At 35.7% G+C, this 17,169-nt stretch overlaps 1 protein-coding gene across 2 annotated transcripts; it reads left to right on the top strand.

The window, feature by feature from the left end:
* Nucleotides 1–1,556: 1,556 nt before the first annotated feature.
* On the top strand, nt 1,557–12,233 carry LOC109086771 (LIM/homeobox protein Lhx9). Of its 2 annotated transcripts, XM_042711880.1 has the most exons (6): nt 1,557–1,705; nt 4,229–4,439; nt 5,391–5,593; nt 6,227–6,579; nt 9,616–9,818; nt 10,228–11,725. In XM_042711880.1, the coding sequence occupies exons 2-6, from the start codon at nt 4,266–4,268 to the stop codon at nt 10,480–10,482; spliced, it is 1,188 nt and encodes a 395-aa protein (XP_042567814.1). In that variant the 5' UTR covers nt 1,557–1,705; nt 4,229–4,265; the 3' UTR covers nt 10,483–11,725. The 2 variants fall into 2 exon arrangements, with proteins under 2 accessions (XP_042567814.1, XP_042567815.1); XM_042711881.1 differs by lacking the exons at nt 1,557–1,705; nt 10,228–11,725 and adding an exon at nt 12,071–12,233 and having other exon boundaries at nt 3,449–4,439.
* Nucleotides 12,234–17,169: the final 4,936 nt, after the last annotated feature.

Below are 17,169 nucleotides of genomic sequence, written 5' to 3'. Positions count from 1 at the left end.
ATTGCCTGGCATGAAAGGTTGCCCGCAAGTCAAACTTTCAAGATAAGATTGCTTTCTTCTTACACCAATAGTTTATTTAAAGATATCAAAACGCTTAACATTCTTGAGTCAGCCATGTTTCTGAATCAGTGGACTCAGATTTGCAATATTTAGGATGTTATTGCATTGTATGTTATGGCTTTGTGTGTTTCAAAGTATCGGAGAACAGATTTTTGATCTTTTTGTGTTGGACAATTCACACTTTTTAAAATTTAAATACGTTTCCCTAAAACAGAGCAAACAATTCCCTATAAAAGCTTGTACTAACTCCACAAAATAAAGAACAAGCACAGAGGGCCTTGAGCACTAGGGTTTAGGTGTAAATCTTATGTACTTTTGACTTTTATTACAGATTTTCTAGAGTCAGCAACTCAACAATTAGGTAAATCCTTTTTTCTTCTTCTTTTTAGCTGTTATACTAAATTACTCTGAACTGTTGCCACAAAGTTGTGCATTATATTACATTTGTGTTGTTGTCTATCTTTAGTTGAACTAGGATGCACTTCCAGTTATACAGTGTGCATTTTAAAATACATTTGCAATTTAATTACAATCGGTGCTTTTATAAATGTTCAGTGTTTGTTCTGTGCATAGGGGAGACTAATGTTGTAACACATTGTTTCAGCATGTAACAGTTTTTTTGTGCTGTGTGTCTCAAAATGTGATATAATATTCCCATATTGGTCTTATACAATTTAAAGCAGTTTAGAAATATTGTACATCTTGAACTGTGTAAATTAATGTCAAGTAAATAGAAAAGTTACAACCGACCTCACTACCAGATGGGCTGTAACACTAATTGAAAACATGAACATCAGTTTTCAAATTTTGTGCATGAATTTATTGTGATTTGCTTGTTTAAAACAATTATGCAATCCCCCATTTAATGCTAAACATTTTAATTCAAAATGGTAAATGTATAGGAAACATTTCAATTCAGAATACCAAATAAATTATAAAGTGTTACAACTCTCTCTATTTAGCAATGCTTTCTTTCTTTTTTTTTTTTTTTTTTTTTTGACGAAAATCTTGCATAGATCCTGTATATCAGATTAATGCAGAACCTGCTGATTCAGATTATATCAGTTGTCATTTCACATTCATTAGCATGAACACAAATCTCATTATAAGCCAGATGTGAAATTATACTTTCTCGCCCCAAAATTGTGTAAAAAAATATAAAAGAATTACAGGTCTTACAACTTCTGCTGTCACTTCAGAGGTTGGTGATCATGTATGATGATGACTTCACCCCTGTGGCTCATTTCTAATTGGTTAAACTCATGCTGTTACAACTAACCAGTGTTAGAACACTCCATGGACTAGTAAACTGTGATCTATCTATCTATCTGTCTATAGAAGTAGCCTCATACTAGACGCCTCAAGGTAAGAAAACTGCGTAATGTAAGTTAGTGATTTAACATTAAGAAAATTCACAGAGAAAAATGATTAATCTATCCGCCTCTTACAACTCTCGAAATGGGCCTTGTGCATTAGACAAATGATGTATATTCAGTGCTCGCGCTGGATTTGTCGTAATTGACACTCACGCGAGAAACAAGGAACAGCCCCCATCTGCTGGTAGGATCGCTCGTGTCTCACCCTCATCCATCCCTCTCTCACCGCAGCACTGCTGGGGCTTCAGGACGGCGCTCTGCGGCTCACGGTAAAATACCACTTTAATATTGCTTATGTACATCAATATACTGTTTTATCATTGTAAACGATAAATTGAGTCGCTTTGCAGAGTTTCGAAAAGATTATTTATGCATAATTGGCGAGGAGAGACCTTCAATTTGCACATGTAGGCTATAGGGCAGGTGAGACAGGTAAAAGTTATTGCAGGCGAAAAATGCAATGTATATTGAAAACCGAATTCATTGTTAATGTAAAGCTATATTGAAGCCTAATCCGGTGTGAAGAATAGCCTATTTAGATGTTTCGCTATTCATTTAAAATTGACATCTCGAATTGTGAGATCAAATAAACCTAAATATTGCAGAACGCTAATTATTAAACTGGTTTTCGTTTGGTACAGACAAATTTGATGGTCTTTGGAAAAGAGTAGAGAGTAAATAATTCCTTAATAAAGCGGAGGACAACCTGATTCGCTTTTTGCTTGTAATAAAATAATACAATTAGCCTATCTCACGTAGAGCTGTGGAACTTACGACTATAGTAAAAGAATTAGCTTTGTTGGTTATAAATATAACAAGTGAAAATAAAATTGAATATAATAATATTTATTTTGTATAGGCTAAGCAAAATAATCGTTTGCAGTTGCTGGGCATTAAACGAACTGACTGTGATACAGTCTACCTATGAAAAAGTAGCAGCTATAGCGTTTTTTAATCATCACATTTTTATAAGATTTAATTTGAACCAAATGAAGACATTATATAATAGGCTATATAACATAAAGCTCATTTGGTGACTTGCAGTCAAAAAGAAATAAATATTTTCCGTGGATTTTACGAAGTGGACCGCACGGTTGTGAGGCTATAGGTTACATCTCAAGATTAGGAAGAATTTATAAACTTTATCTAATGGGTGTAATCATCTATGAAAATTATTTGAGAGGAGGGCATTGAAAAGAGGAATATATTCCGAAGCTAATTAAAACAATTTACTAGGCTATTTGGACTGATCATGAAGATAAAATGACACAAGGAAGCGGCAGTCTGTCTGAACCACTTAGACTTTTTGCCGTAAATGATAGGCTAAAAATTAAAAAGATATAATGCTCACACTAATCTCAAATTAGGCCTATATAAATGAATGCATTTAATGAAAGTCGTGTGTTAATTTTAAAAGGCGACGCTTGAGCAATAATTGATAAAATAAATGAACGGAGTGTTACGCTTTAAAAGCTACGTGTAAATAAAGAGATGCATAAATATCGCCTACATAATCCATGCTGCCTTTGATATCATTACTATCACGACTAATTGGATTTAGGTTGCTATCAAGGAGGTAATTGTTATCATTTTCAAATACAATTCTAGACCATTCCTCGTATGTATTGGTACAGAAAAGAAACGGTGGCAATGAGATTCATTTGACGTTTGACATCTGAAAATCAAAGAATGTAAACAACTGCTTATTCCTCCTCCCAACAGCATCGCTCCCCCTTCCCTCGCTCCCTCCTTTCTCTCTCTTTCTCCCGCAAACACAGAAGAGAAAGAGACCATAACACACACACACACCTTGATAAAGCAGTCTGACAACTTTTTAAATTATGCCACCACTTTTTATTAAGTCTAATTTTATTTTACATGTCATACATTGTACTCAAACGGTTGTTTTACAATTTTACAAATAGCTATTATAGTATACCGTTATGCAGTGAAGATACAAGGTGCAGTGCAAATTTAAATTTAATTTAATGTAGGCTATATAATATATATAATTTCAAATGCATGCAAATATATAAGCGAAAACATTAACAACACAACAAAAAATTTGGTATTTAGAGGTTTAATCATAAATGACACAAACAGGCTTTCAGGTGCACATTGTGGCTATAATTCGCGATAATAAACTAAACCAAACCAACTCTGCAATACAATTTTCCAGTCAAAACCCAAAACTACAGAGAGTTCAGTGATTCAACACTTAATACACACACTTTTGAACCATTCAGTTACACGCATTGGTAGAAGTACAAACTAAAAACTACAAGAAAAAAGAAAGCCTCACAAAAAAAGTGTCAAAGTGGCAAAACACCAGCTAAAAAGAAGTAAAAGGTGTATACCAAGTGCTTTCCAAGCTCGTGTTGCCCATCACCATCGGTTTGAAGAGAGAGTGACAGGTCTTTGTTGGTGAATAGAAATCAGTGGCATTGGAGAGAGGGAGGACTCCTCCTACCCAATTACTCAAGCTGGGCAGGCGTTTGCTCTCTTCACAAATAGGACACAGGATCTTTAACACACACAGTCCCAAACCTGACTTTCAAGCATTCGGATCCTCAGTAGGAGATTGGGACTATCTGAAAATCTACATTTAAAACATCCTCCAGACTTCCTTAAGGCTTTGCCTTATATCGACCGGACTATACTTTTTTTTCTCCTGCCCAACAAGACGTTGGAGAAGTGGACTGGTTCTCCTGCCTGTTCCTGCGCCGTCCATCAAATCCCACCGGCTTTATTTCTAAAATATTGATTGCATTTGTGTGAATTTGTTGGTGTAGATCCAATCGGATGTTTTAAGGATCCGGAAAGCTGTATATGGAAGTTGTGGGGTGCAAGGCGAAAGAAAGCAGTTGCACATTGCGTCCAGCAGCCATGCTTTTCCACGGCATCTCTGGGGATCATATTCAAGGGATCATGGAGGAGATGGAGAGGAGATCTAAATCGGAGTCTCGTCTGGCTAAAACCGTTCAGATGAACGGACGAGAGACGGTAAGACTTGTATTTTAACGTGTATTTTCCATTGGAGCAAATCTCAGCACCCCCAAAAAACTCTCGTCGCACACAGTCTGTAACCTACTTAAAAACACAGAGACGAAAATTAGTTTCTAACGTACGATCCTCGTTTTGAAATATTAGCAGGCCTCGAGAAACACGAAAAGTCATATTCAGGCAGATTTCAAAAGTAGGATAAATCATCTGGCGAGGCTACAATTATAAAGTAAAATGTATTTAATTAAAAAGTAAAGCGAGGAACACATGAAAAAAACAACATTTGTATGCCAACATACTATTTTATATTTTAGAACTAGATTTGTTTTTGTTTTTTTACCAATACGCTATTGAAATTTTATTTGAGCAGTTTTTACAACACAACAATATAATTATTATATATATAGGGCCACGAAAGATAAAACACTGCTAAAAAGAAATAGCAGCTGTATACTTTAGGCATGCATATGATACTATTAAACAGGCAATAACAGTAGTAGTAGTAATAGTAATAATAATAGTTGTAAGTATTGTTATTTTATTTGCATGCTTTTGATGTGTAAATTTACATTTTAAAATAGAATAGGCTACACTATTGTTGTTGTTATTATTGTTATTATATTTGCATACTTTTAATTTGTAATTTTTTTATATACAATAGACCACACAACTACACTGTTATATACATCTTAGGAAAACCAAGACAAACGCTTTATAACTTGTATAACCATCCAGTATAGCTAATTTTTGCTTAATAAATAAGTCGCTATTCACTTCGCATTCTGATTACATTTAATAGTTATTTTTATTTTATTAAATCAATTCATTTTTAGGCGATATTTTTATTTAGTTGTAGTTATATCTATTGCAACTCAATTGCTGAGCGCATAAACGTTCACTCACGCCATCTCTTCATGTTTTACTTTTATTGTATTTTAATTTTCTTTGAAGACGATGCCCTCCACGAGCCCAGAGAAGCCTGCGCTGTGCGCCGGCTGCGGTGGGAAAATCTCCGACAGATACTACTTACTCGCCGTTGATAAACAGTGGCATTTAAGATGTCTCAAGTGTTGTGAATGTAAACTGGCCCTTGAATCTGAGCTGACGTGTTTCGCGAAGGATGGCAGCATTTACTGCAAAGAGGATTACTACAGGTAAGCTTTCACTTAAATCTGCATTAGGCCTTTTTACTAGGCCCTGCATTGTAAAAAGCAATTTTTACCTGATTTAAATTAGTTCTGTCGGTATAAATTTGTGTATATAGGTTGGCTCAGTGATGTTTAATAATATTTTCAATTTTAATAAAACCAGTTAACTTAGATTTCCAGTTTGGTTTGTAACTTCTTAAACACAAAAAGAACTGGTGACATCAGTGGCAGCCATTGACCCATACAGTGATCTTTAGTGATTAAGTGACACGCTTAAATTAATCTAATAAATCGAATTAATTCATGCTGAATGCACGTTTGTTTCTAAGTTGAAATCTTAGCCGTTTGTTTTTACTGCCACCTTTAAGTTAAACTAGCAAGTGTTTGTTCTGGTTTCACTATAAACACGTTCAACTTTGTTTATAAAGTTTAACAAATTTTTGCTTAACTATCTTAATTTTTAACAGATGGTTCGAAAATAGTTCTTTTAAGAATTTCTTCACTGGATATTTATTTCTATATGCACATGCTCGTGCACGCGCTTCTGGTCTGTTCAGCGATGTTTGTAAATGGCCTAATTAAGGTTATCACCAATCTAAGTGATTAGTTTGATTATAAATGACTTGTGCTGTTCCAGAAGTTCTCCGTGCAGAGATGTGCCCGCTGCCACCTCGGCATCTCCGCCTCGGAAATGGTGATGCGCGCCAGGGACTCCGTGTACCATCTGAGCTGCTTCACCTGCACCACATGCAACAAAACACTGACCACGGGTGACCATTTCGGCATGAAAGACAACTTGGTTTACTGCCGGGTTCACTTTGAGACCCTTATTCAGGGAGAGTATCACCCTCAATTAAACTACGCCGAATTAGCGGCCAAAGGCGGAGGGCTCGCGCTGCCTTACTTCAATGGCACCGGCACGGTACAGAAAGGGAGGCCGCGGAAGAGGAAGAGTCCGGCGATGGGGATAGATATCGGCTCTTACAACTCAGGTGAGATGTGCATTAAGAGCTGCTCAAATGGACGCCGAAAATGTATTTTGCTTGCACTTTATATCTTTCAATGTTCATGTTGTAGGCATAGTTTAATTAACTACATATAATTGTGCTTTTGATAAACATTGCTTTGATTTTTACTTTTAGAACTAAGAGGAAAATTGACAAATGCGTTTATTTTAATTGCCGCTTATACAACAGCCGATAACCAAATGGAAAAATCAGTAATATAGGCTATCAGAAGAATCTAGTCTAAATAATGCAATGCATTTCTCAAATGTATTTTTATTGATTTTATATATTGCAAAATTGCATTCCATTATTAGTGAGGGTCTGTTTGAAGTGCACCAAAGGGTTTTTCGTAGCGATCCAATAAACTTCCCCAAAGAACCTTTCAGCAAACCATTCTTAAAAGAACCATTTTTTAAGAAACATTTTTTATTATTATTAGTGTTTAGAATATTAACCTTAAGAAACTTGCTCCACTATAAAGAACCTTCAGGTTCCATTGATGTTTGAATGTACTTCATGGAACCGTCAATGCTAATAAAGAACATTCATTTCTAAGAGCGTGGATAAAGTGGGACGGGGTCTTTCGGGGAAAGTGGGACACTTTTAAAACTTGTCCTGCGGGATTATAATCATTACTCATCATACTGTTATGAGCTAACTTGGCATAAACCATGTCATACAAGGAGAAGAGCTTGTGTAGGTTATTTCCTGTGATGATGGCATAGACGTGATGATTGTAGCTGTTGGTTGTTTCATGGTTTTAAGTTGGTCCAAACTGGTCTAGATAATGAAACAGATGGATTATCAGGTGGTAGGGCCTTGGTGAAGCTTGTAGATCATCTTGGACTAGTAACAAACCAGCTATGATGTTCTAACACTCATTTTGATTGCTACAAAGGTTTAGATTAGTTTTTTTAAACTAGCCTATACATTTAAAGTCACCGTCCCACTTGGGAAAAGCAGTGTTTTTAGTGTGTTCAGATGCCTATAGTTAGGCCTATTACACACAAATAACATTAAATGTGGTCTTATTGTATTTAGCCTACACTTAGGATGCTTGTAGCATCAAAACTGCTAAAAGTAGCGAGTAGCAAAATCTGCGCTCTATCGCGAATTTACCAAAAATGTCATAAATCTGACATTGTAAGTAGGCTACTTAAGATTATAATATAGTATAAAATATTACAGTATCATAGACTACTAAAATAATGGGATTCGTGTGATATAGGACATTGTAAGCTAATGTAAAATGTTATTTTTTTTTGTCATCAATTGTTTGATATTCATTTTGTGTTGGGATTTTATTTCGGCGACAGTAAAACATCGCGCATGTCTTGTTGACGATTGGATCTGATTAATTATAGGCCTCGCTCATTAGTGCGTCATCAAACATCTAATTTGAAATTCTCAAAGGAGCGAACCCGTGACCCAGCCCCACGTGCGGTGAAGATCCCTCGTCTACAGTCCTTATCTGCCCTCATATTACCAGCCATTATTTCACATTCCTCGCTTTCTTTCTTTCTTTTCTTTTACTTTTTGAATTCATACGTACGTCATAATGCCTCCCCGCTGCGCCTGTTTTGTTTGGGCTGTTACAATTACTGTCTGCTTGGAAAAATGTGGCTTTGTGTGCCAAGCTTCTGCCGTTCTTCATGAATGGAGATAAATAAGGGTAATCTGCCTGATAATTGTTCTCCGTTAATTGAATGTGAAGTCGGAATCTCTGGCTCTCGACCAGCTCCGATGCTGTCCCTTCAAGGTCATTGCTGTTCTCAGGACACGAGCGCGCGCACGTTAGGTTTACGCACATCAGTCCGATTTTAAACTCTTTCGCTTTTTTTTTTGATCCTGACACTAACGCGTTGTGAAGGATGTAATATTTTATCAAGACCTAAGCTGTAGTTTGACTTACAAAATTAGACGGTTGTCAGATGTAATCATTCTTAAGATATTAGCCTACGACTTCCGCGATATTATTGAGTAGTTTTTTTTTATTTATTTTTTTTATTATTGTTCTGTTTTTTTTTTTTTGTTGTTTTTTTTGTCGTTTTCATTGTTTTTAGTGTTTAAGCATTTTTGTTTGTTTCTACTCATATTTTTGGTGTAAAGTTATTCTTTCGTTTTTTCTATCTTTTGTCTTTTGTCTTCACTTCTGTTTTTCTTCTTTCATGTTTTACAGTGTGAGCTCAGAATTATTTAGGCTACTTTCAGTATAGAGTTATTAGGTTTTAGACCGTTTTTTGTTTTGCATTTCAAAATTATCTATAATTTTACATAGCACCATATATTTTTATATTCGTTAAAAAAAAAATTCAACATTAGACTTGTTGCACAGACATTTGTAGATAGAGACCTCTGGTGGTAAAAAAAGAGATCTAGCTCTCGAAGTAAACACGCGAGAACATTTTGTTCTCCTCACTGCTAAATTCATATGAATTCTTGCTTTGCATTTTTGTTGATTTTTACGAGTGTAAATATAAAAGTAAACGGTGAGATGAAATGAGCATCGATCGAATCTATTACCAAATGAATCAAATGAAGCAGCGATTTAAAATGTGGAACAGTTTTGATTGTAAAACCATTTCAGCTTTTTTTTCCTTTTTTTTTTTTGCAGGTAGTTTGCTAGTATTAGGCTAATGTTTATACATTTAAACGCAATAAATTATCAAGATGAAAAGGAGAAAAATCTCAGATAAATATGAAATAAACAAAAAATTATTTGTCAAACATGCCTTAAAGCATTTGTTTTGAATGTAGTTACTATATATTAATGTATTTTGGGGGTGATTTGCCCATTTATTTATATTTAGTTAATTTAGTCTGGTGTCATGTCATTCTGATGTTTCTTTTTATAATTAATATGAAGTTAAATGTGACTAAAATCAAGTGATCCTTTATTTATTTCAGTTTGTTTTATTATTATAGCTTATTACAGCACTGTTTTTGAATCAGCAATGTAGATCCAGGTCAAAAATCTTCATAATTCTCACTGCTTTATTTTTGCCCTGTTCTGGCACTCAGGTTGTAATGAGAATGATGCAGACCATTTGGATCGGGATCAGCAACCCTACCCTCCATCCCAGAAGACCAAGCGCATGCGTACGTCCTTCAAACACCATCAGCTTCGCACCATGAAGTCCTACTTCGCCATAAACCACAACCCCGATGCCAAGGACTTAAAACAGCTCGCCCAAAAGACAGGACTGACCAAAAGAGTTCTTCAGGTAAGCGTTGCCACACAGTAGACTCCATTCCACATCCACACCAACACCTTCTCATCATCTTGCTTTCCGTTTCAATCCATCCATCTTTTTTTTGTTATTGTTGGGTATTGTCATGTAGTTACACAAATTTTACTAAATAGAGGGGCAGTAATTCAAGGGGCAATACTTGTGCACCAAAAAATAAATACAATAAAAATCCATTGGGGAAGCTTGAAAAGTTCATTTGGAACATGGTCCATGTTTTCCAGTAGAATCCCAAGTAAAAGCTGAGGCTTTCGATTCACTTTGGCATTGTTTAGTAGTGATTAAGTTTGTGATGTTAAATGATATGACTCACAAGTAGGCAAAAATATGACAATCATTCGAAGCAAAGCACAAAAAGAGTAAAGACACTGGGATTGGTTTGCAGGTTTGGTTCCAAAACGCACGGGCCAAATTCAGAAGGAACGTTTTGCGGCAGGAGAATGGGGGTGTTGATAAGGCTGACGGCACGTCACTTCCGCCGCCCTCTTCTGACAGCGGTGCTCTGACCCCACCCAGCACGGCCACCACACTAACTGACCTGACCAATCCCTCTATCACCGTAGTAACATCAGTGACCTCTAGTTTGGACAGCCACGAATCCGGGAGCCCCCCACAAACTACCTTGACAAACCTTTTCTAACACGGATTTGCATTTATTTATTTTTTTTGTCTTTACCCCCTTTATTTTCAGATTCTATTTTTATTTTCCACAACAAAAACCCCTTCGGCGACCACAGAAAGACCTTTGGAAATGTAAGACGAGACCTACTATGTGTAGCATTTGCAACCGCGTGGCAGCTGAGTTTGTAGTACTTGTCAGTTAATATGTTATTGTGCTCACTTTATTCATAGTTGCAATTTCAACCCGCCACGTTTATGAAAACAAAGTGCGTCAGCATACAGCACATGCTATTTTTACTGCATATTTTGGTAGTGACGTCTAAATATATTTGATGACATTTCCAAAAATATGTTCGAGCAACAAACAAACTCTTATAGTATGTCCTTAAATGCCAAGTGGATGCTGTAACCTCAATTTAGGTCTGTTTTGTCACTGACTCTGGACTCTAATGGGAATTTAAAATGTTAAATTTGCCACGATGTGGTGCGAATCTGGCCTGGATCGTTCGTCGGGCCTCAACTAGTGAAACAACTGTTCTGAATGAAGATATCCAGCGCTCAGTGACAATATGGCGCCCAGTAGGAAGCGTTATGAGTGATTTGTGAATGCTAAGCAGGAAGTTAATTAGAAGCGACACACATCACCCCGTTTTGTTCTGTTCCCCCCTGTTTTGCCACCGAACAGACCAAAAAAAAAAAAAAAAGAGAGAAAAAAACCCATTTACGGCTCGGTTGGAGATCGGTCGGGGCTCTTCGCTAGGGTGAAACATTTCCTTGTGTGATGACAAATTTGTTCTGTTGTAGAACAAAGTGGTACACTAGATCTACTTCATGAAGTAGATGCTTAACTCAGTTCTACTATGTGCCTTATGCGACTTGGACGAGAGTTTGTGAAATTCAGGAGATACATGTTTGTTTGTTAAATGATTTCCATCCTTGGAACGCCTCACTAGTTTTGTACTGTTCTGTTTTTCATCTGATTTTTTCTGAAGATCTTTTTAATGGTGTATTCCGTTACAAGGAGGCGGCGATGTCATAGAAGGCAGTTGTGCACTCTTTCAGAACTAGTTGGTAAATCCGAGAATCATATATATTGATCTTCGTGTTAATAGTACAGTACGTGTTCTATCAAGATTGTCCATGTTTCCTTGTTTCTTGAAAAAAAAAAGATGGTGTATAGAAACTATTTCCCCTTAAATATTTATGGACCAAACAGTTGTTATATCTTATTAAATTTGTGTGAATAAAACTACTTTGCTTTACCAGCGTTTTATTTTTCATTACACAAACCATTTTTGAGTTGCTTTCAGATTTAAACCTCTGCTCACACCAAAAACAACACGACATGACAGATCGAACCTTGTCTTGCTTTCATTCTGACATCAATTTCAGACTTGATTCTGTTTCTGTTGTTAAAGTAATGCCCCATGGATTTGAACCAAAGCCCTGTAGTCAAGACAAAAAAAAATGCTTTTTAATGCATGAACATGGCTACGTTATACAGAAATACCAAGCACAGGAATGCTAGAACAACTAGTAAACATAAACCTCTCAAAGCAAGGTTGCTCTGTAGTTTAATATATTGTTACTTTATGATTTTTTTTCAGGGAGAACAAATCTTGGGGCATTACAGCCAAACTTCACGACGTTTGAAAATTCCCTAAAGTATTAAAAGAAGCTTTGATCGGAATTCTTCACCATTGAAGACAAAGACAATATATTAGGATCAGATTTTAGTGATTTAAAAAAAAAAAAAAATTCCTCCAAAAATGTATTCCAAAATTTCTTTCTCTTTTCCTTCCAAACAAATTTCTGTCCTGAATGTTTAAAAACCATCTTTGTAAGAGAATCCACACCAAACGGGATATTTTTCTTACCACCGAAATGAGGCTGAAAGGCAAAGAAAAATAAACTGTACAGTATTGTAGATACAAAACAGAGCAACCTTGCTCCAAGAGGCGACTCCAGGAGACGGGATCTACGCACGCATGCATGTCTACACACACACACACACACACACACACACTACCTTGTAATTCTGCTTGCTGTAAAACATTCCTGTGCAACAAATGTCACTTATCATGAATGCACAGCCTTCCTAAAACTTGGCAGCAAAATGTCCGACCAAGAGAAGCTGGAAAGGAACACCATATGGCTGTATTTAAAATGAAAACAAGTTAAAAAAAAAAAAAAAAAAAAAAAAAAAAAACTTTTTTTGCATGCACTTCAAGTTGTGGACGGCAATTTCAGATGGATATTATTTTATATAGATGTTTTATTTGTTATCTGTTGTATTCTATAAACTTTAAGGGAATTTTCCTTGTGAATCCAAAATCTTAACAGTTAAAAAAAACAAAAAAACAAAAAAACATAAAAGCATGCTTAATTTGACAATAAAAACGGGTTATCTTAGAAAAAAAAAATATTTTGGGTTCCCTGATTTTCCTAGTAACACATTCTTGTATTGTGGTTAAAATAAAAAATAAACCTCATTTTAAGGTTGATGGTAAATGTTTTAAAATACTATGATACATTTTTCCTTATTGTATTCAAAATCCAAAAATAGGGGGAGCATTGGGGCACATGTGGGCCTAGTAAACAGTAAAGTGTTGAATTCTTGCTATGCCAGACATGTCAATGAAGCTTCCAGCTCCATCCATGCTGGACGACCACAAAAACGTCACTCCTGTCAGTCTGTGGACAATTTTTGTGCTTCCTCCATAAAAACGTTTAGTCAGGCAAGATAAAATGTGCTCCATGTGGTAACATCTAAGTCACATAATGTGACTCAATCAACCTAGATGCACTAGGTCACACTAACAGAAGGCACATTTCAGATTTTATAAGCTTTTAATGGTTATTATGGAGCATAGTCGTTTAAAAAATATCAAATTCCTCACGTTTACACAGTACGTCACATTCAGTAGTCGCTTCTCCTTTGGGCTAAGTCAGCAAACAAGAGGCTCTTAACACCCGTGACCGCAGGGAATTCTTTGGAAAACAAGAGACCTTGAGAGTTTAAAAAGAGGCGCTGATGAGTCACGCTGGAGGATTTGTTACACACTTGAAGGAGTGGACGGTCACCATAACCAAAAGCAAACAGGAAGATGGACATCATCCTCCTCCGCAAACTGCAATAAGGAAATCACACACACATTCATGAGGAGCCAAACTGCATGAGGAGATCAAGAAGGTTTGTGATTATTATGTTTGCATGAGCAAGCTCGATTACTGGTTTTATGTTGTAAAAACTATTTTTTTATTTTTTTTTTACATACTCTACTTATTACCAAAAAATTACCATACTATTAAAGATACATGTCACCCAAAAATGAAAATTCTGTCTTCATTTAATCACCCTCATGCTGTTTCTAATCTGAAGAAGGACGTTTATGCTCCCAGATGTACAAAAAAATATGGACATCAGCCGAGACAAAATAAAAACAAAATCTCAATAGTCTCTCATGGATGTCAATGAGATTCAGTTGAGAGCATGTGTTTCTCAAATATCATTTAAGACATCATAAAGTCTCAAACTGAGCAAAGATTTTTTCAAAATCTGCAATTAAAATTAATTTTTATCACATTCTTCCATGAATGCATGCTAAAGCTATGCTAATGTGATGCTATCCCTTGTTAAGAAGTAGTACACTTACATGTATACTTACGGAAATAATATAATTTAAGAATATACTTAAGTGTGAACTGAATGTAATATTTTCCGACACTTAATTGCATGTTGTTGTCAATTATATGAAAATGTAATATAGTTTACATTTATATTGAAAGCAATTAGTGCTTTTGACCTTAAGTTGGAATTTCATTACTTCTGTTGTCATTGAAATATTAGAAGCATTTATGGTAAAATATACTTCAGTGTCATTTATGTTGACACTTGTATTTAAATATATTTGAATGAAGTTAAAATACATTAAATTTATTATAAAATCACAATACAGTTAAAGTTATAATCAAGTACTTTGCATATAGCGTACTTAAGTATGTTAGTCAACACATCAAAATAAGTGCACTTCTTTAAAGCATGACAAGATTATTAAAATATATTTTAAATTGTATTTTAAAACTTATAATTTGACATTATTACAAAATGCACTTTTTAGAAGTGCATTTAAGTGTTAAACATTGACATGAAAGTGAACTCTATATTATTTGTACAATTTAAAAAATATATATATATACATACCGGTAAGATTTACACTACAAGTGCATATTCAATGCACTTAAGCGCACTTCTTTTTCCACAAGTGATGCTGTTCACATTCACTTTATGCCTCTGTATTCTTACTGTATGTCTTATTTGTGTATTCCTTACTTCTCAGTAATTTTAGGCAAAACATATGAGTCAAAGTTGATGCTTAAGTGAAACGTGACTCTTTTAAGTCTCCTGAGCCATGAAAGAGAAACCTCTGAGCAATGAATGTTCCTCTGGGGAATCTCAGTGGTGTCTCTCTAGTGAATATCTGTGGTTCAGAACACAGGATGGTGTGTAAACAGCTGATGTGTGTGATGTGGACTCAGGTGCTCGTGTGACTGACATGGTAGAGTGAGCCTGAGCGACACACACACACACACACACACACACACACACACACACACACATTCACACACACAGACTGATACATTGCACATACGAGAAAGCAAGAAGCCCGGTGTCAGATGATGTGTACAGTCAGCCTGGTGCTTTGTGTGTGTGTGTGTGTGTGTGTGTGTGTGTGAGCGCGTGTGTTTCCAGACAGTGGCAGTTCCACACCAGCACCTTTTATCCCTGGAAAGTATGCATATCACTGCCTCTGCATATCCTACTCTGTCAAAAGTACATGCTCATGTAGCGGTCTGCAGTGAACATGCACACACACACACACACACACACACACACACAGACTCTGTGACCCTTAACAGCAGCAGCAGCAGATGCGGAAAACACATCAGAGATTTCTGAACATAAGGGTCAGAGGTTAATGACTTACATGCAGGTCGGGTAAGTAGGTGAAAAAAGGTACATGTAAATGCACACAGGTGCACACACTCATCTATCTATCTATCTATCTATCTATCTATCTATCTATCTATCAAAAAAAATTTCTATGTATATATACTTGCATTTTCTTCTGAAATAGCTAAATAAACCTAGTTATATTTGGTTATACCAGGGAAAGTTATTTTTAAAAAGCCTATCACATCATATATTAACAGCACCTTAAGGTCTTCCTCTTTTTTTTGTGAATGAGCGCTGTTACAAACAAGCTTTGAAAAGTCTTTTAAAACTATGATTGAAACTGAAAATTTGCTTTCCCTTGTTTGCTCTTTTATTTAGTATTTGGTCTTTTAATAGGCTCTTTTGTTCTTATGTTTTACATTTTCTGTGTTTAACTGTTCTCTACATGTGCAGACTCATAAAATTGCCCAAAATGCTATAATTCTGAAATCACAACATGTTAACCAACAAGCCTGGTTTCTCAAAAAAAAAAAAAAAGATATTTCTAACAACTGCATATTTATAACAGCTTGCTATACAAGTTGTAGTCAATGCTGAAATAATGCATTTTCAATACAATTAAATAATGGATGATGAAGTTGTAAGAGTGAGATTTACCTATATGAAATGCTTAGCTTGTATATTTCAAATGTTGAATGCATATGTGTACATTCATGAAAACATAGAAAACTAAATTCCACAACTGCAGACACACAAGCAAACAGAAGCAGACAAATAAATAAATAATGAAGTATGTGTTTGTATGATTTTTATTTATATGTATTAGATAAAAGCACACACATGTAAGTGTGTGTACAATTACAAATCAAGCTTGCTGTTTCTTTTTCTACTACAGCGACCCTATCGTGCACTGCCAAAAAAGTTCATTGTCTAGGGGTAAAGACAAACAAGACCCGAAAAAAGACACCAGAATCTCAGCGAGATGTCATATACATTCCAGACCGAAAAAAGACACCAGGAAGGTTTTTTGCATTATAGATATCTAAAAAAAAAAAAAAAAGTTAATATTACAGAACCGCCGCCGTTCTACTTTTAATCGACACAATCTGATTATTACACAGATTTCAAGACAACAGACTGTGGTGTTGAACCAGAGCTCCTGTGTGCAGTCACAAGAGCTGCCTCTTATCCATCTATCTAATTATTCCCTCAGAAACCAGAAATTTGAAGATACTAAAGACAGTCCTATCTGTCATGAAGCAGCATTGATCTCATTGAGAAGCAAAATGTGGGTGTTGAGGGAGCCCAATATAACTCATGCCATTAAATTCCAGCTTTGCCGTTATTCGCCAACAGAATTGACAGATTTTTCCGCAGACATTTCTTTTAATCTTCAACGCTTGTTCAAGAAGGGGGGAAAACACACAGTGTGTGCTTTACCTGTCTTATATGGTATTTGTGAGGAGGTTAGCAGAACTGCTATTGAAGTGTCATGTTCAAGAAGGGGGGAAAACACACAGTGTGTGCTTTACCTGTCTTATATGGTATTCAACTGTCAAAATGCAGGAGAAAACATGGTTACTTTCCTTATACGGAACTGAAAATTCTCCCCTCAAATGCTCTGATTGAATGTAATACTATACTGTATACTATATCATCTGAGTGTATTTTTGGCAATTTTACTGCTGACAATACATAATATTGTTTTATATGGCTAAAATCTGTGAAGGTGAGGTGTGAAACAAGATA

Source organism: Cyprinus carpio, chromosome A22 (assembly GCF_018340385.1).
Source record: "Cyprinus carpio isolate SPL01 chromosome A22, ASM1834038v1, whole genome shotgun sequence".
NCBI lineage: Eukaryota > Metazoa > Chordata > Actinopteri > Cypriniformes > Cyprinidae > Cyprinus > Cyprinus carpio.
The sequence above is the reverse complement of the archived record's forward strand: the minus strand, read 5'-3'. Positions and strand labels throughout refer to the sequence as shown.